The following is a 19,654-nucleotide window of genomic DNA, read 5'->3' as shown; positions in this document are numbered from 1 at the left end:
CCATATGATCCAGGAATCTCAATCCTGGGCACATATCCAGAGAAAACTCTAATTTTGAAAAGATACATGTACCCCAATGTTCATAGCTGCACTATTCACAATAGCCAAGACGTGGAAACACCTAAATGTCCATTGACAGATGAATGGATAAAGAAGATGTGGTGCATATATATACAATGGAATACTACTCAGCCATAAAAAAGAATGAAATAATGTCATTTGCAGCAACATGGATGCAATATAGATTATTATACTGCGTGAAGTAAGTCACAAAGAGAAAGACAAATACCATGTGATAATCACTTATATGTGGAGTCTGAAATATGACACAAATGAATTTATTTACAAAACAGAAACACACAGACATAGAAAACAAACTTATGGTTACCAAAGGGGAAAGGGGGAGGGGAGGGATAAAATTCGGAGTTTGGGATTAGTAGATACACACTACTATATAAAAAATAGGTAAACAACAAGGTCCTACTGTTATATCCCAGGAAACTGTATTCAATATTGTGTGCCAGAATGGAAAAGAATATATATATATATATATATATATATATATATATATATAAAATGGAACCACTTTGCTGTATACTAGAAACTAACACAACATTGTAAATCAAGTATACTTCAATTAAAAAAAAATTGTGCACAAGCATAGTGTTGAAATTCTGTCTGATGTTTCTAAGTGCAAGAAGGTTGTGATGTGCCTTACAGAGAAAAATATGTGTTAGGTGAGCTTTGTTAAGGCATGAGTCATAGTGCTGTTGGATGTGAATTCATTATTAACAAATTAACAGAATATTAAAGTGTCTTTAAACAAAAACTCACATAAAACAAGATTATGTATTGATGGATTGACAAAAATGTTATGACCAGAGACTCACAGGAACGTAACTCTGTATTTCTCTCAGGAACAGTGATTCACAGTTCACTAATTCAGTGTTTGTGTTGACTTTATAGAACATTACTGCAAATAATGAGAAGCTGTCATACTTAATTTTTAAATTAAGTGTTTATTTATATCTAGCAGTTAGGTAATTTTTAAACTATGTGATTATTTGAAACCAGATGATTAATGAATTTCGGGTAGTTGAGAAGAGGAAGGACATGTAGACGTAAATCCTGAAACCTAGAGAAGTAAAAAGTATGTTTGGTTAGCATTGGTGCCTGGCAGAGGTGAAGTACTTGGATTTTTACTTAGACTTCATGCATATCAGTGAAAGCTAAATCATGTCAACAGTTTCCTGCCAACTGAAGGAGCGTTCCATTCTGTAGGAACAGACCAAGAAAAATAAAGGGTCAGATGACTGAAAATACTTGCCCTTCTTACCATTCATGGGTAGGGAATAACCGTTAAAGGGGGAAGAGAGCAAGCATCATTATTTCTACGTTGTTAATGACAGCACAGAGTTGTGTATAGTGAGAAGCACTATTGCGTAATTAATTTTTTTGCCTTCTTTGCACTTGATACTACTCCAAGGTCATGGTACTTTTTTTTTTTTTTTTGCGGTATGCGGGTCCCTCACTGCTGTGACCTCTCCCACTGCAGAGCACAGGCTCTGGATGTGCAGGCCCAGCGGCCACGGCCCACGGGCCCAGCTGCTCCGTGGCATGTGGGATCCTCCCGGACCGGGTCACGAACCCGTGTCCCCTGCATCGGCAGGCGGACTCTCAACCACTGTGCCCCCAGGGAAGCCCCATGGTACATGTTTTTAAACAGCAAAACACTATAAAGCTAGTGTCCTCAGTGACCCACTATGCTAATGTTAGTGATATAACTGGCCCATGACACATAGACTTGTAGTAGACAATATTATGCTGAAGAAACTCATGGAAAATGAATTGATCAGCTTGTTCATTCATTTAATCAAAAAGTTTATTTTATTCAAAAGTACATTCACGTGGTTAAGAAGCAAAAAAATATATATACTGACAGTTATAATAATGAAAAATAAATGAGCCCTGTCCTACCTCTCCCATCCCCATTCTTACTGCTGAAGAACATTCTCTTTTAACTCTTAAATATTCCTTTTGTTGTTTACCTCCATATTATTAAATAGTATACCTAGTGTAGCTGTTTCTTGATTTATCAGTTGTAGAGCATATTTATCTCCTGCCGTAAATTCATACCTGATCCTTGGTCCTTTTAGCCTTTCAGTATAGTTTTAGCACTATCTTGTCTTTCAACTTTGGTAAATTATCTGTGTTCTCTGATAATTTATTTTCCTCTATTTTCTCTTCACTGTATTTTGTTAGAAACTGACACTCCTGGATTGATCTTCTATGTCTCTTTTCTTTCATGTTTTTCTTCTCTTTTTCTGACTTTATTATTTTCTATTTCCTCTGGAGTCATTTTGTGTGTGTGTGTTTCTGTCTTTCTGTTTGTGCTCCTCTTTCCTTGGAGGCTTTCTCTATATATCAATATTTTGGTTGCCCATTAAGAGTGAGAATGAGGCACCAAAATACAGGTTGGGAATGCAGATTGGAGAACCTCACTTTAGAGCAGTGTTGCTCAACTTTTTTTCATTTTCACAGGCTGAAGGAGCATATTTAAACATTTTTCCCTATAATTGCTGCCTCTGCCATGGAATTTTAATATCACAAGATTTACTGTATATCTGTTTGTGTATTGTGAAAGATTCAAATATCAGGGAGGGTTTGGGCATGTCATTTCTCTGGGATGGTCAATTGCTACATCTGCTCTCCTATCTTTGTTATTCTGTGGGAAAATGGGGTGGAGGGTAGGGGGGTCACCAACCATTTATGGCCCTTGAATTAGTCTCTTAGTTTATAGTCCTATATCGCTGATGCCCTCCTTTTTAGCAGGCACTTTTGAATCCTTAGACTCTTCTTGCTTCAGTGGGGTAAATTGGCTCCTCTTTGTACATCCCCCTGCCACTATGAGCACCATAACCCATTATCTTCCTCTACCCTAGTACTTCAGTTAACATTCTTCTCTGTGTTTTGTCTTCTAGAATTGTATTAAATCTGTAATTTTAATTTTCACTAAAGTTCCTCTTCAGTTCTATTTGTTGTAGTGTTCATTTGGGGCATTAGAACTGAAAGGGGATACACATTTGTGCTCAGTTTTCCATCCTATCTGGACATCTTTAATAGTCTTTAAAAATAAGCATTTTCAATATCACTAGTTTATATTCGTCATATTTATCTCTGTAAGATACCTGTAATTTTTTTCCATTCATTTATTTTTAAGTTCTCAGCAGTCATTTTATGCCCTACTAAAAATTCATTAATGTGACCCGTATTTGTCACTTTTATCTATGGTAATGTATCATGTTCATATTGGGTTGAGATTTAATAAAACTTGTACAAGCAACAGAATTCTTTTCCTTTTTTGAATTCTGGGTATTAGAAAATTATACTGAGGTAGGTATCAGAGCTTTGTGGAGATCTCAGAGAACTTTCTAGAGCTGTACTCTCTAATACAGTAGCCATTAGCCACATGTGGTTATTTAAATTAATTTAATTACAACTAAATAAAATTTTAAATCCAATTCCCCAGTCACACTGGCCACATTTCAGGTATTCAGTAATCACATATGGCTAGTGGCTACCATGTTGGACAGCACAGATATAGAACATTCCTATCATTGCTAAAAGTTCTGTAAGACAGCACTATTCTAGAGAGTAGAAAGTAGGACACCATTCTGTAGCTTCTAAGAGATCGACTAGGTTCTTAAGCCCCAACTTTGCAGGAGTTGTGTGATGAGTGTATAGGACTCTGCTGAACAGATATTAATGTAAAAGGAAAAGAATTGACATCTTAAAGGTATCCTTTAAAGCCGTTAGTAAGGTAACCTTTAAAGCCGTTAGTAAAGAGTGCAAGTCACAAGACTAGCTATTATCTAAATAAATGCAGGAGACAGCCAGAAAAGCACTGTGATAACTGCAGTAATCCTCTTTTGTGTTGATTCAAGGGAAAACTTCAGAAAATTGAGTCATATAGCATGCATATATAGTGTCCTCGTCATTCTTCAGAACTTTACTAAGGAGTCTCAGCATAGGCAATAAAATGATGCTGATAAACTATTGTTGTGAGTGGATATTATCCATAAGCTATTAGCCCACTTAATATTTTTGTTTTCTGTGTTGATTATTTGCAATATATTTAAGTATAGCTTATAACCTTGGAAACGTAGAACTGGAAAGGTTCTAGAAATCACCTAGTCCTTTCCTTATATAGGTAAGGGAAACTGATGCTTCAAGTAGGGAAATAATTTACCCAAAGGCACACAACCTTTGAGGGCAGAGCCAGTGCCAGAACCAACACATTTTGAGGTCATGTATAAAAAACCTTTCCCTTGGTACTATGCTGATGACAAAGAAAGAAAGACTTGATTCATTGTCTTTCTCAAAAGCTTTAATAATCTAGATGTAAGACTCAAGCCAGCAACATTATTATTAAGAGTATGTAATTCTGGGAACTATGAATTTTATAATGTATTTTCCTCTTTTTAGAACAACAATTTGTAATCTTTACACAATGCCACGAATTGGAGAGCCTGTCTGGCTTACAATGATGTCGGGGACTCCAGAAAAGAACCAGCTTTGCCATCGTTTCATGAAGGAGTTTACTTTTCTAATGGAAAATGCTTCCAAAAATCAGTATGGCCCACCCTTCCTCCCTCCCTCCCTTCCTTCCCTTAACTATCTTAGCTATTGTTTACTATAACTAGATATCTAGATTGTGATCAAGTTCAAGTACAAAGGTGAAAGAATTATTATCTTTGGAATTATTTCATATTATTAATGAGTAAGACAGAATTATAAAAGATAACTAAGATAATTACAAGACAGGGTATGGAAGAAGACCAAAGAACCTTATGAATGAGAAACAGTAAAAATGTCTTTAATTGTGTGTTAAATTAAAATTCCTGACATCTTACAGAACTCTCTGAGGCTTCCCATTTTTCTTGAATTGTATCCATGAATGCGGTTTCATTCTATAGAAAAGAAGTTTAAAAATATATAGGGAAGTGCCAGGATTCCAATAATACATTTTTAGTGTGGTACTTTATCATATTGTTTTCTTTTAATCATCAAATTCTTAGAATCTAGATGAGTAATTTGGGTGTTTTTATTCTCTTTGATGGTAAACAAAGTTTTCTTAATACGTTCCTTCATTTTCCTTTTCAGTAATTTGGATATGTATAGACTTCCTGGTTGATTCATTAATATATGTGTATTTTAAACACTGAAAAGAATCCATAGTTTCTCAAGTAAAATGGCATTTTTGTTTTTTAATTATGAGTAGAAATAGCTCCTTGTGAATGCTGTCTTTATTTTAAGGATTTTTCTTTTAACTCCTACCCAACCAAAAATATTTATTAACTTTTGTTTTCATCCTGGTGATATACCTATCCTTCCTTCTATCCTCTCGTTTTTTATGATGTTTGGCCATGTACCCTCTCTGCTTTATTCTGTCACTGAATTTTGCTTGAGGTTTTATGAAAGCAGATTAGAATCTGATAGGATGAATTTTGTTTTCAGATTCTTGCCAGCACTCATTACTGCAGTTCTGACCAATCATCTTGCCTGGGTTCCAACAGTCATGCCAAATGGACAGCCACCTATAAAAATATTTTTAGAAAAACATTCCTCTCAGAGTGTGGACATGTTGGCAAAGACTCATCCGTATAACCCACTTTGGGCACAACTGGGTATGTATTCTGAAAACGCTTACATTTATGCATTATACTTAGACTTTTGTGTAACTGTCTGGAGTTACTTTATGGCAAAAATAAATAGAGAAAAATTAAGTGCTCTCTTTTCCCCCTTCCTTTCTAAAGCATTTCTTCCTTACTTGTTATTTCATAACTGCTAAATTGTGTTATCCCCATCTTATGTTTACTATCATTCCTTATAGTGACCTGCAGCTGGAACAAAAGGAGCAGGTTGATGGCTGGTTTATTAGTAACTTCAGGGTCTTCAGGGTGTTTTGTGTTAGGTACTTTGCCTAGAAAGAATGAATCAACAAAGTCACCTATGATCGCTAGAATAAATCTGTTTAACTGAGAAGCAGTCATTGAGGTTTCCATTGTTCCACCTTTGTTGAGTAATTTTTGAAAATCTTTCTCTTAGTGCTTGGTACCCCACTAAATAAATGGGTAACAGGAGAGAGGGGTTAGTTGATGAGTTGACAGTTATTAGGAAGTCAGTGTAGCATGGTGCTTAAATTTAAGCATAGGCTGTGGAGTCAGGCAGGCCATGTTTGAATCACAGTTTCCCTATTTATATAGTGGGGATAATAGTAAATAGTACAGGGAGTTCCCTGGTGGTTTAGTGGTTAGCATTGGGTGCTTTCACTGCCTTGGCCCGGGTTCAGTCCCTGGTTGGGGAACTGAGATCCCACAAGCCGTGCAGTGTGGCCGAAAAATAAAATAAAATAAATAGTAAATACTTCATAATGTGAAAAGTAAATGAGATAGTGTGAGAACAGTGCTTAGGACAGTGGCTGGTAAATGTAGTTGCTGTTACTCCAACTCTTAGTCTATTGCTATTTGGTGATGTGGGGAGGAGTATGGTGAGAATGTTTTGGTGACCTGGTAGAAACTTAAACTTCCCTTAGGTTGTTATGGTGAGTGAGCTTGCCAGGCAGATTGTAATGTGGCTTATTAATTCATATAACCAACCAATGTCCCTCTCTCATTCCTACTCTTTCTATTTCTTCTCTCCCTCCCTCCCTTTCCTCCCCTCCTTTTCCTTTCCATATATATTTTGATATATATGTCAAAATGTATATGCTTCTGAAACCATCACCAAAATCAAGATGGTGAACATATTCATCACTACAAAAGTTTCCTCATGCCCTTTGTAATCCCTCCCTCCTATTCCTCCCTACTCTGCCTGTTCACTGTTCCTTATACTCAGGTAGCCACTAGTCTGCTTTCTGTCACTGTAGATTAGTTTGTATTTTCTAGACCTTTATATAGATGGAATCATACACTTAAGTGCTTTTGTTTGGTCTGAGTTCTTTCATTCAACATAATTATTTTGAGATTCACCTATGTATGTATTAATAGTTCATTCCTTTTTAATGCTAAGTAGTATTTCATTGTATGAATATTAATTTACCTTTTTTCAAACCAAGTAATTCAGGAGTTTTTTTTTTTTTAATTTGAACATTTCAAATCTGTTTTCAATTCTACAGTCATTTATTGAATGCACAATATATCTAAGGCTCTGTGCAAAGAACCCTGGAGGGTATAAAGATGAATGATATCTAGTCCTTGCCTTTAAGAAGTGACAGTCTTATACTGTAGGTAAAGTATATGTGGACAATAATGATAATTCAGATAGGAACTATAAGAAATGAAAAGTTTAGTGGGAGTTCAATTAGGGAAGCTTACTTTTGTCCAAGGGAGGATGCTTGGGTGGGAAACTTTGGACTGGCAGAGATACAGAGGGAAGGGAAAGTACATAGCATGAGTAAAGGGGTCTAGGTGTTAAAAGTGCTGAGCACATTCAGGGGTCCAGTTTAAGTGGGACTTTGGGTGAATAAAGGTAAAATAGGGAAACTATCAGAAGATAAACCTGGAAAAGTAAAGTGGAACCAGTCATGAAAGACTCATTTACCGTACCAAAGCAGTTTCAATTTATTTGGTTGTTAGTGGAAACCTTGGGAGTAGTTTTGAACAGTGGCATGATGGTACTAGAGCCAGTTTCTTAGCCAAAGGAGAAAATTTATCATAGTACAGTCTGTAGTATATTAATTGAGACCTATTTATGTTTGTTCCTTTAAAAAGTATGGGGTTCTTATAAAGTAAAAATAGAGATTCTTTAAATGGGTATACTGACAACTTGCAAAACTTGAATTAAATCCCTCTCCTCCTTTTTTAAATGTAATGGCTCTACATGTGTAATATGGATAACAGAAGTGAAAATGAATCACAGGGCTAAATGTGTTGCCCTTTTGGGTCTATCCTGAGTACCCAATCCTCTAGGGAATGGAATGGAAAGGAAAATGGGCTTTTAAAAACACGGGAGCTAAGGTGAGGTCTTTGGTAGGGCATCAACAGGCGAAGTTCAGGAATATGATTTAAATCAAGGAAGGTTAAGTGTGTGATGTGACTACTTCAGCTCTGTTCCATTTCACTACTACTCCTTTCCTCTCCTTGGTCCCCAGCAGATGTGCTTTTGCACATAATACTTCAGTCAGTACTTCTCCACCCATATAAAGTGCTCTGCAAGGGGACTGGCACAGAGCATGTTCTTGGTGACTTTCACAACTGACTGTTTGCTATGGATTCAGCACCTTATTAGCAGCTGCTTAAGGAGGAAGGTAGAAAGCCTATCCATTCACCTTTCTCTTTGGTTAAGACCATTCATCTCATCCTAGTCCTGAATAATCACTAACCTATTAAGGAACCAAGAGTAAAAGCTGAACTACCCCTCATAAAATGATAGTGGGTTTCTGATAATTGAAAATAGCCTGCTTAGTATGAGTAGAGGATGTGTCCATTAACTGATTTTTCCATTTCAGGAGACTTGTATGGCGCTATTGGCTCTCCTGTACGGTTAGCAAGGACTGTGGTAGTTGGTAAACGACAAGACATGGTCCAGAGGCTGCTTTATTTTCTTACTTACTTCATAAGATGCTCTGAACTTCAAGAAACCCATCTTTTAGAAAATGGAGACGATGAAGCCATTGTTATGCCAGGCACAGTAATTACAACCACTTTAGAGAAAGGTGAAATCGAAGAATCTGAGTATGTGCTTATTACAATGCATAGAGACAAAAACAGTTTGCTCTTTAAAGAGTTAGAAGAAACAAGGACTCCTAATTGTAACTGTAAATATTGCAGTCGTCCACTCCTTGGGCAAAATATAGAGAATGTTTTGCGACAAGAGAGAGAAGATTTTCAAAACAGCTCTAAGGAGCTGCTAGGAAATTCAAACGAGTGCCGAATGATTTCTCCTTCTTCTGACTGCCAAGAAGAAAATGCTGTTGATGTTAAACAGTGCAGAGATAAATTAAGAACTTGCCTTGACACCAAGTTAGAAACAGTTGTTTGCACAGGATCTGCTCCAGTGGACAGATGTGCATTGTCAAAGTCAAGCTTAGAGCCTGCAGAGGAATCATGGCAGAGTGAGGAATTGCTAGATTCAGGTAATCACACAGGTAAAGTGTTCAGATCCACAGGAATGGTTGTGGAAAAAAAACCTCCAGATAAACTTGTGACAGCTGCATTTTCTTGTGAGGCAACCCAGACAAAGGTTACTTTCTTGATTGGGGATTCTATGTCACCCGACTCAGATACTGAACTCCGGAGTCAGGCAGTAGTGGATCAGATTACCAGGCATCACACCAAATCGCCGAAGGAGGAAAGAGGGGCTGTTGATCAGCATCAAGAAACTGCACAAACAGCTAAATCTGGAGAGCCTGATATACTGAACATGGTATCTGGAGAGCCCTGTGAACTTCCCTGCTGGAATCATTCAGACCCTGAAAGCATGAGCTTATTTGATGAATATTTTAATGATGATTCAATTGAAACCAGGACTATTGATGATATTCCAGTTAAAACAAGTACAGACAGTAAAGAACACTGCTGTATGTTAGAGTTTTCAAAAAGATTTTATACAAAAAATAGCAAACAGAACAATGAATTTTGCAAATGTGTAGGAACAGTTCACCAAGATTCATGTAAAACCTGCTTTCCTCAGAAAGACCAAAGAGATACACTCTCCATTCTTGTCCCCCATGGGGATAAAGAGAGTTCAGAGAAAAAAGTTGCTGTGGGAGCTGAATGGGACATTCCAAGAAATGAAAGTTCAGATAGTGCCCTTGGGGATAGTGAAAGTGAAGATACAGGTCATGATGTGACTAGACAAGTAAGCAGTTATTATGGAGGAGAGCAAGAAGATTGGGCAGAAGAAGATGAGATACCTTTTCCTGGGTAAGTACGAAGTTTTAACCTTTTATAGAACCTATAAAAATATGTACCATTCTTTTGTTTAGCTCATCTCTGAAAGTTGGTAGTAGCTAATATAAAAGAAGAGACCATTGTTCTGGACAAATACTCTTTTATTATCACATGCTCCTACTTAGAAGAAGGATTAAAGGCTAAGCCCCACAGGTGCCCCAGAAAAGCTTTGTGGGGGCATTAGAGAAAAGTTGTGTTGGTGTGTGGGAGATTGCTTACTGCCTAGGAGTTTTTATTTAGCAGTGAGTTATGCTGCCCAGAAAGGACCTGTGCTGAGCCTGACAACTAGGGAGAGGCAATCACTGAGAGAAGGTAGGAAATAGCTGTTAGAAATAAGTTTGGAAATAAGAGGAAAGCATAGAATGGATACTCTTGGTCAAGAATACAAGGAAAAGATTCATACATGAGAAATGTTATATACCAAGCTTTGGGTTTGTGAGTTATTTATACTTGGTTTTGGATGATGGTTTCCATAATTTGATGGTATTAAGAATGTGTTACATACACAAGGGACAGCATTCCTAAAGTCTGTTATGAAAGATTTATGTTCACCTCATTACAGAGTTGTCCATTACAGACCCTTTTTGGATAGGAAGGAGTATTTTGTGGTCTCATTGAGCCCTTAAGCCAGTTTTTATTTAAGGATGATTTTACTATTAGTATATTTTATAAAGAATGATGGTACTGGAAATGTGGACTAGTAGAGTCCAATTTTTTGTGTGTGTGTTGGTAAAATATATTTATTACTGATTAGGTATGCCTTCTTTTGGAACTTTTCTTGCAGGTCAAAGTTAATTGAAGTGAGTGCTGTTCAGCCCAATATTGCCAACTTTGGGAGGTCCTTGCTGGGTGGCTACTGCTCTTCTTATGTGCCTGACTTTGTTCTTCAAGGAATTGGGAATGATGAGAGGCTCCGTCAGTGTTTAGTGTCAGATTTGTCTCATGCTGTGCAGGTAAGTGACCTTCACTGCTCTTAAATTTATTTAGGGCAAACTCTGTTAACCAGTAGAACCCAAAGTTGCCTTAATTTTGGTAACACTTCAGTGTGTAATACAATTGTTGTTTTCTAAATCCATCACTTTATATGCAAAAACCTGCATGTTTGTACCTGTCATTGTGAAAGCAAGTAGAGAGTTCCAGGAATCTATCAAATTGGAAATCAGAAAATACTGTATGTGTTCATGGATGTTCATCACTAGGTTATTTATAATTTCAAAATATTGCAAATGCTTAAATATGAATGGAATTAATTTTCATTGCTGGTATATAGTACAATTGATTTTTGTATATTGCTGTTGTATCCTGCCACTTTGATGAACTCTTTTATTAGTTCTCATAGTTTTTTTGTGTGGATTCTTTAAGATTTTCTACATACCGGCTTATGTTATCTTCCTTTCCAGTCTGGGTGCCTCTTTTTCTTTTTCTTGCCTGATCGTACAGGCTAGAACCTTCAGTACAGTATTGCATTGAAGTGCTGATAGTGGACATCCTTGTCTTGTTCCTTTTCTTAGGGGGAAAACATTGAGCCTTTAATTATTAAGCATGATGGTAGCTGTTAGATTCTTATAAGATGCTCTTTATCAGGTGGATAAAGTTCCCTTCTATTCCTAGTGTTTTGAGTTTTCTGTCCCCCACGCCCTTAAATCATGAATGAGTGTGGGGTTTTGTCAAATACTTTTTCTGTGTCTATTGAAATGATCGTGGGTTTTTCTTCTTTAAACTGTTAATATGATAGATTACATTGATGGATTTTTAGATGTTAATCCAATCTTTGTATTCCTAGGTGGGAAAAAACCCACTTGGTCATGGTATATAGTACTCATATAGCATATGAGTTGACTTTTGTGTATGGTGTAAGATAGTGGTCCAGTTTCATTCTTTTGCAATGTGGCTGTTCAGTTTTTTTTTTTTTATTAATTAATTAATTAATTAATTTTTGGCTGTGTTGGGCCTTAGTTGCTGCACGTGGGCTTTCTCTAGTTGTGGCGAGCGGGGGCTACTTTTCGTTGTGGTGTGTGGGCTCCTCATTGTGGTGGCTTCTCTTGTTGTGGAGCATGGGCTCTAGGCATGCAGGCTTCAGTAGCTGCAGCACGCCGGCTCAGTAGTTGTGGCTCCCAGGTTCTAGAATGCAGGCTCAGTAGTTGTGGTGCAAGGGCTTAGGTGCTCCACGGCATGTGGAATCTTCCCAGACCAGGGCTCAAACCCGTGTCCCCTTCATTGGCAGGCGACTTCTTAACCACTGTGCCACCAGGGAAGTCCCTGTTCAGTTTTTTAAGCACCATTTATTGAAGAAACTGTCCTTCCTCCATTGTATATTCTTGGGTCCTTTGTCATAAGTTAATTGAGCATATATACATGGGTTTATTTCTGTGTTCTCTCTTCTCTGTTGCTCAACTTTTAAAACAACTTTTCTTCATTTTATTGTTATAAATAACACTGATACTCTTGCTGTGTTTTATGAATTTAAGATGATTTCTTTAGGCTAGATTCCCAGAAATGAAGTTACTGGCCAGTTTTTAAGATTAGAAGTATTTTCATGTTCTTGTTGCATGTTTTGTAGTTTCTTTTCCAAAAGACAATACTAGTTTGAACAGCAGTTTGTAATGTCCCTAAAACCTGTTCCCTTTACAACATTGGGGTTCGCTCTCTTCTTTTAAAAAAAAGGTAACTGAAGAAAACTGGCTAGCTTTGAGGAAGGTACACTGAAGTTGATTTGGTAAATTTTGAGTTTAAAAGTGCATTCTGCAAGGCCATGTTTGAATGCCTAGAAGGCAACTGAAAAAATCAGGTTTTGTAATGTGGTGGAGATCTAGGAGTATCTGCTAGAGAGGAGATACTTAAGGATTTGGGAGTTTATGTATTGAGATTATGGAAATGCCTGGGAGAGAAAAAGGGCTGGTAGGATTGTGGATACATTCGTATTGTAGAAGTTATGGAACTCAGAAAAAAAGGTTTAAAAAATATTAAGCTTTAGATTCACTGAATTTAGGTTCATATGAATTCCCATTCATGTACTTCCTCTTTTGTGACTCGGAAGTATTTGAGGCTGGATACAAACTTAGTATTGTGGAGGAGACTACTATAATATGTCAGTTGAGAATATGCTCCCATGGGGTGTAGGCTGTTTTTTCCAGAAGTTGATGATGAAGTGAAAGGACTGAAATTGGTTCAATTGAAATTTTATCCAATTAGTACATTGCTTATAATAATCCATTGTGTGAAAACAAGCAATTTCAGAATGAATGACTGGCACTGCCCCCTTTTTTCTTTAACAGCTCCTAAAGTGAGTTTGATTTGGATTCTTTCTAATCTCAAACTTGGGATTTAGACCCTTCTTTCTTGGGAAACTACTGATGTGGGCTCATTTTCCTTTTTCTTACCAAAAAAATAGCTTTTAAAATCTTAGCCACGTGACTTTTTGATTGAGGAGCTATAAAGTTAATTTCTAAAGTGCTTTTTAACCCTTTAAAATAAAAGGTGTATTTCATAGCAGTTTCCCCATTATCAGTTTAGACATTTCCTTGTGAGGATAGTAGATGAACACCCATCATAATTCTCATCTCCTAAAGATGCCCACTGCTTCTGAAAGTAGTATCTTCCTTTAACAGTTTGTTTTCCACTTTAATTATTTGATCATATCTCCTGTCTTATTTTTCTTTTATAACCACAGAGGTAGTTATGTTAAATATATATTCACTATTGTTTCTTAAAAAAGTAAGATATACCTTACATCTTTAGGTATATATACCATTTCCAAAATTATGTTTCAGTAATGAAGTTGATGAATAGAAAAATGTTATATCCTTGGTAAGAGTTGAATAAGAAATATTTAAGTACGATTTTATAAAAACAAATATAAAGTTTAGAGTTCCATGGAAAGTCTTCACAATGTATCTTTCCACGCTTCTTACTTGCCATTCTCTTCTTCCCCACTTCTCTGTATCATTTTTCACAAATTTGGTTACATCCATCTACTTCTATCTTTAAGTCTTCTCATGATATTCCCTCTTACAGAATTATCCATATTCCTCTCCCATTTTTTGCTAAGAATCCTATTCATCCTATTCAGTGTCATATCCCTATGTCCCTTCCACTGTGTAACTACCAGTCACACAGAACCCATTCTTGCCCTCCTCTGGTACCACAGCACTTAGTTACTATTTTGTCTATTATGCAAGTATTTTCATAGCCACATGTATTTCTTTTTATCTCCCTCATAAGACTGTGAGCTCCCTTCTCTTTGTTTCCTTAGCATTGAGCAAAAAGCTTTATTCAAAGTGGTTATTAACTGGGCAAAGGGATATCCTTTGGGGGTGCCAAACTTGGGTTTATCCAGGAATAAACTTACATTCTTGCTATGAAATTTTAGTAATAGTAAAAGTTATAAAGGAAAAAGGCCATTGGGTTCAAGATTGTAGTTTATACTTCAGTCTTATTGCTGTTAATTCATTTGTGCAGTGGTGAAGAAATCCTTACCTTTCCAAATACAAAAAAAATTAAAGTATTGAGCATTTCTTTCTTATGGTGGTGCTGTGTACTTAATTGTCATTTTTGGTCTTTGTGTGTAAACTGTGGGAAACCAAGGGCACAGCCATATGCCTGTGGTCCTTTTATCCGTATATGTGAGTTAAAAATTTTTTTTTCACTATGTGTTAAATTTTCTAATTATAAAAGTATCCTTTAGGTGAATGCTTCTGATAGAAATTTAAACAATATATACAAAGCAAAAAGTAAAACTCCTTCTTCATACTCTTAATATTCCATACTTCTTCACAAAGATCTTTATGATAGTTTGATTTGAGTATTTTCATTCTTTTTTCTATACATTTGCATTTAGATATAGATGGGATTTTTTTTAAAAAAAAATATTTATTTATTTATTTTGGCTGTGGTGGGTCTTAGTTGTGGCATTCGGACTCTTAGTTGCAGCATTCATGCGACATCTAGTTCCCTGACCAGGGATCAAACCCAGATCCCCTGCATTGGGAGTGCAGAGTCTTACCCACTGGACCACTAGGGAAGTCCCCTGATTTTTAAAACATAATTGGGGTATAATGTGTATGTGTGTGTGTGTGTATAGTGACTTTTTTTTTTTTTCCATTTAACCATGTATCCTGGAGAGACATGTTAGTACCTGTTGATTTGTCTCCTTTTGAATGGTTATATCCATACTCTGGATATACATCTGTAAAACAGAAAAAACCTGGCATATGTAGCCAGGAAGGGATAATCAAGGGATAGCCTCTGAGGTGCTCAAGGAAATTAATGCCTGACTGGATGGGGTAGTTAGCACAGAACCTTATCATTGACTTCTTCATATGAATTTATTTCCTACTGATTTTTAAAATATTTAGCTCTCTCAAGGTTAAAACATTTTCTTTCAGTTGCCTGGCACATAGTTGGCACTCAGTAAATTTGTTGAATGAATGAATGATCGAAATACTGGTGAAATTCAAGTTCTGAATTAAAGAATACAAAGTTCTGGTAATGAATCTCTACCTATGATGACTTCTGTAAAATATCTCAGGGTATTTGTTATTAAGTTACTTTACTATTTCACTCTTCACTGTCAAGGTTTCTTTGGCAGTAGCTCTCAGAATTTCATATTCTTTTATTTTGTTTTTGTCTAGTATCTCTTCCTTGCCCATCCCATTAACATTATCTTTGAAAACTTTATTTATCATAAGATGATGTCTTCTTTTTTTCCCCAGCATCCAGTATTGGATGAACCAATAGCAGAAGCTGTCTGTATTATAGCAGATATGGATAAATGGACTGTTCAAGTGGCCAGTAGCCAGAGACGAATGACAGATAATAAATTGGGAAAGGAAGTGTTGGTTTCCAGTCTTGTTTCCAATCTGCTTCATTCCACTCTTCAGCTTTATAAGCATAACTTGTCTCCAAATTTTGTAAGTATCTGTAAGGCTTGAATTACTGTGAGCACTGTGATAGCTAACTTAACCCTATTGTTATGTATGTGCCTACATTGAATACTACTGTTAGCTTCATCATTGTTTTCCTGAAAGAAGGTGTTATGGACTGAATATTTGTGTTCCCCTAAAATCCATATTTTGAAGCCATAACTCCCCAGTGTGATGGCCTTTGGGAGTTAATTAGGGTTAGATTAGATCATTAGAGTGGGGCCTTCATGATGGGATTAGTGGCCTTATAAGAAGAGGAAGAGAGAGATTGTGCTCTCTCTACCATGTGAGGACGCAGGAAAGAAGGCAGCCATCTACTAGCCAGGAAGAGAGTTCTCACTAACACTCAGCCATGCTGGCACCCTGATCTGATCTCAGACTTCCAGTCTCCAGAACTGGGAGAAAATAATTTTCTGTTATTTAAGCCATTGAGTCTGTGGTACTTTGTTGTTGCAGCCCAAGCTGACTAAGACAGAAAGGGATGTGTACGTGTCTATATAGTCTGTGATTTCAGCAGCCAGAATTTAGTGCCTTACTTAGTATCATGTGAGGTATGGCAGTGCAACATCCCTAAGCTCTGTGCAGAATGCCAGTGAATTCTATATCCTCATTTTTGTGTTAGAACTTCGGACGATCGCTCTTTATAACACTGGTAACCTCTTACTGAAGACATCATTTCCAACTTTCAAGATTCTTTCCTTTTCTTGTTAGGAGAACTATAATATAGCATAGTTAAAAACCTTTGTAGATCAACATGACAAAGGCCATATATGACAAACCCACAGCTGACATTATACTCAGTGGTAAAAGACTAAAAGTTTTACCCCTAAGAACAGGGACAAGACATGGATGCTCACCTCCACCACTTTTATTCAACATAGTATTGGAAAGTCGTAGTGAGAGCAGTTAGGCAAGAAAAAGAAACAAAAGGCATCCAAATTGGAAAGGAAGAAGTGAAATTATCTCTGCTTGCAAATATGATCTTATATGTAGAAAACTTAAAGATTCCACCAAAAAAACCCTGAGAGAGCTAATAGATGAATTCAGCAGAGATGCAAGATAAATCAGCATGCAAAGATAGTTGCATTCCCATAAGCTAGGAATGAACAATCTTGAAGAGGAAATTAAGAAAGCACTTACAATAACATTTAAAGAATAGATTACTTAGGAATAAATTTAACCAAGGAGGCAAAAGACTTGTACACTGAAAACTACAAAACATCTCTGAAAGAAGTTAAAGACATAAATAAATGAAAGACATCTCATATTCATGGTTTGTAAGACTTAGTATTATTAAGATGATAGTACTGAGATGAAGTTGGAGGACTCACACCTCCTAATTTTAAAACTTAATACAAAATGACAGTAATCAAAACAGTATGATACTAGCATAAGGACAGAAATAAAGACGAATAGAATATAGTATCCCCAAAATAAACCCTCACATAATATGGTCAATTGGTTTTTGACAAGGAAGCCAAGATTGTTCAAAGGGGAAACGAGTCTTTTCAACAAATCATGCTGAGAAAACTGGATATATACATGCAAAAGAATGAAGTTGAACCCTTACTTTATTATGCCATATACAAAAATGAACTCAAGCTTAAATCTAAACTTAAACCTAAGCTCAAGTACTAAAACTATAAAACTCTTTAAAGAAAACATAGGGGGGCTTCCCTGGTGGCGCAGTGGTTGAGAGTCTGCCTGCCGATGCAGGGGACATGGGTTCGTGTCCCGGTCCGGAAAGATCGCACATACTGCGGAGCGCTGGGCCCGTAAGCCATGGCCACTGGGCCTGTGTGTCCGGAGCCTGTGCTCCGCAACGGGAGAGGCCAGAACAGTGAGAGGCCCGCGTATTGCAAAAAAAAAAAAAAAAAAAAGAAAAGAAAATATAGAGGATAATTTTCATGATATTGGCTTTAGCAGTGATTCCTTGGAAGTGGCATCAAAAGCACAGGTAATACGGGCATCCGGAGCTTGTGCTCCGCAGCGGGAGAGGCCACAGCAGTAAGAGGCCTGCGTACCGCCAAAAAAAAAAAAAGCACAGGCAATAAAGGGAAAAATAGATAAATTGGGACTTCATCAAACTTAAAAACTTCTGTGTATCAAAGGACACTATCAACAGAGTGAAGACAATTGACAGGAGAAAATATTTGCTAATCATATATCTGAAAAGAGATTGATATCCAGAATACATAGAGAACTCCTACAGTTCAACAACAGCAAAGAAACAACTCAAGAATAGCCAAAGCAATCTTGAGAAAGAAAAACGGAGCTGGAGGAATCAGGCTCCCTGACTTCAGACTATGCTACAAAGCTACAGTAATCAAGACAGTATGGTACTGGCACAAAAACAGAAAGATAGATCAATGGAACAGGATAGAAAGCCCAGAGATAAAGCCACACACATATGGTCACCTTATCTTTAATAAAGGAGGCAAGAATATACAATGGAGAAAAGACAGCCTCTTCAATAAGTGGTGCTGGGAAAACTGGACAGCTACATGTAAAAGAATGAAATTAGAACACTCCCTAACACCATACACAAAAATAAACTCCAGATGGATTAAACTCAAAATGTAAGGCCAGACACTATAAAACTCTTAGAGAAAAACATAAGCAGAACACTCTATGACATAAATCACAGCAAGATCCTTTTTTGACCCAACTCCTAGAGAAATGGAAATAAAAACAAAAATAAACAAATGGGATCTAATGAAACCTAAAAGCTTTTGCACAGCAAGGGAAACCATCAACAAGACAAAAAGACAACCCTCAGAATGGGAGAAAATATTTGCAGATGAAGCAACTGACAAAGGATTAATCTCCAGAATTTACAAGCAGCTCATGCAGCTCAATATCAAAAAACAAACAACCCAATCCAAAAATGGGCAGAAGACCTAAGTAGACATTTCTCCAAAGAAGATATACAGATTGCCAAAACACATGAAAGAATGCTCAACATCAGTAATCATTAGAGAAATGCAAATCAAAACTACAATGAAGTATCACCTCACACCAGTCAGAATGGATGATTCAAAATATCTACAAACAATAAATGCTGGATAGGGTGTGGAGAAAAGGGAGCCCTCTTGTACTGTTGGTGGGAATGTAAATTGATGCAGCCACTATGGAGAAGAGTATGGAGGTTCCTTAAAAAACTAAAAACAGAACTACCATATGACCCAGCAATTCCACTACTGGGCATATACCCTGAGAAAACCATAATTCAAAAAGAGTCATGTAGCACAGTGTTCATTGCAGCTCTATTGACAATAGCCAGGACATGGAAGCAACCTACATGTCCATCGACAGATGAATGGATAAAGAAGATGGGACCCATATATACAATGGAATATTACTCAGCCATAAAAGGAAACGAAATTGAGTTATTTGTAGTGAGGTGGATGGACCTAGAGTCTGTCATACAGAGTGAAGTAAGTCAGAAAGAGAAAAACAAATACTGTATGCTAACACATACATATGGAATCTAAAAAAAAAAAAAAAAAGGTTATGAAGAACCTAGGGGCAGGACAGGAATAAAGACACAGACCTACTAGAGAATGGACTTGAGGACACGGGAAGGGGGAAGGGTAAGCTGGGATGAAGTCAGAGAGTGGCATGGACTTACATATACTACCTAATGTAAAATAGATAGCTAGTGGGAAGCAGCTGCATAGCACAGGGAGATCAGCTCGGTGCTTTGTGACCACCTGGAGGGGTGGGATAGGGAGGGTGAGAGGGAGGTACAAGAGGGAGGAGATATGGGGATATATGTAT

The 19,654-nt window shown here is 37.0% G+C and overlaps 1 protein-coding gene across 3 annotated transcripts in view; it reads left to right on the top strand.

The window, feature by feature from the left end:
* Positions 1 to 19,654, top strand: part of FNIP1 (folliculin interacting protein 1) — a 128,882-nt gene that overhangs the window by 99,580 nt on the left and 9,648 nt on the right. For all 3 annotated transcript variants that reach the window (XM_065873553.1, XM_065873552.1, XM_065873551.1), the window contains 5 exons: positions 4,486 to 4,632; positions 5,518 to 5,687; positions 8,510 to 9,926; positions 10,738 to 10,906; positions 15,665 to 15,862. In XM_065873553.1, the coding sequence (XP_065729625.1) occupies positions 4,486 to 4,632; positions 5,518 to 5,687; positions 8,510 to 9,926; positions 10,738 to 10,906; positions 15,665 to 15,862 (2,101 nt within the window). The remainder of the gene's footprint in view (positions 1 to 4,485; positions 4,633 to 5,517; positions 5,688 to 8,509; positions 9,927 to 10,737; positions 10,907 to 15,664; positions 15,863 to 19,654) is intronic.

The sequence above is a fragment of the Phocoena phocoena genome, chromosome 3, assembly GCF_963924675.1.
Source record: "Phocoena phocoena chromosome 3, mPhoPho1.1, whole genome shotgun sequence".
In the NCBI taxonomy this organism is placed as follows: Eukaryota; Metazoa; Chordata; class Mammalia; order Artiodactyla; family Phocoenidae; genus Phocoena; species Phocoena phocoena.
The sequence above is the reverse complement of the archived record's forward strand: the minus strand, read 5'-3'. Positions and strand labels throughout refer to the sequence as shown.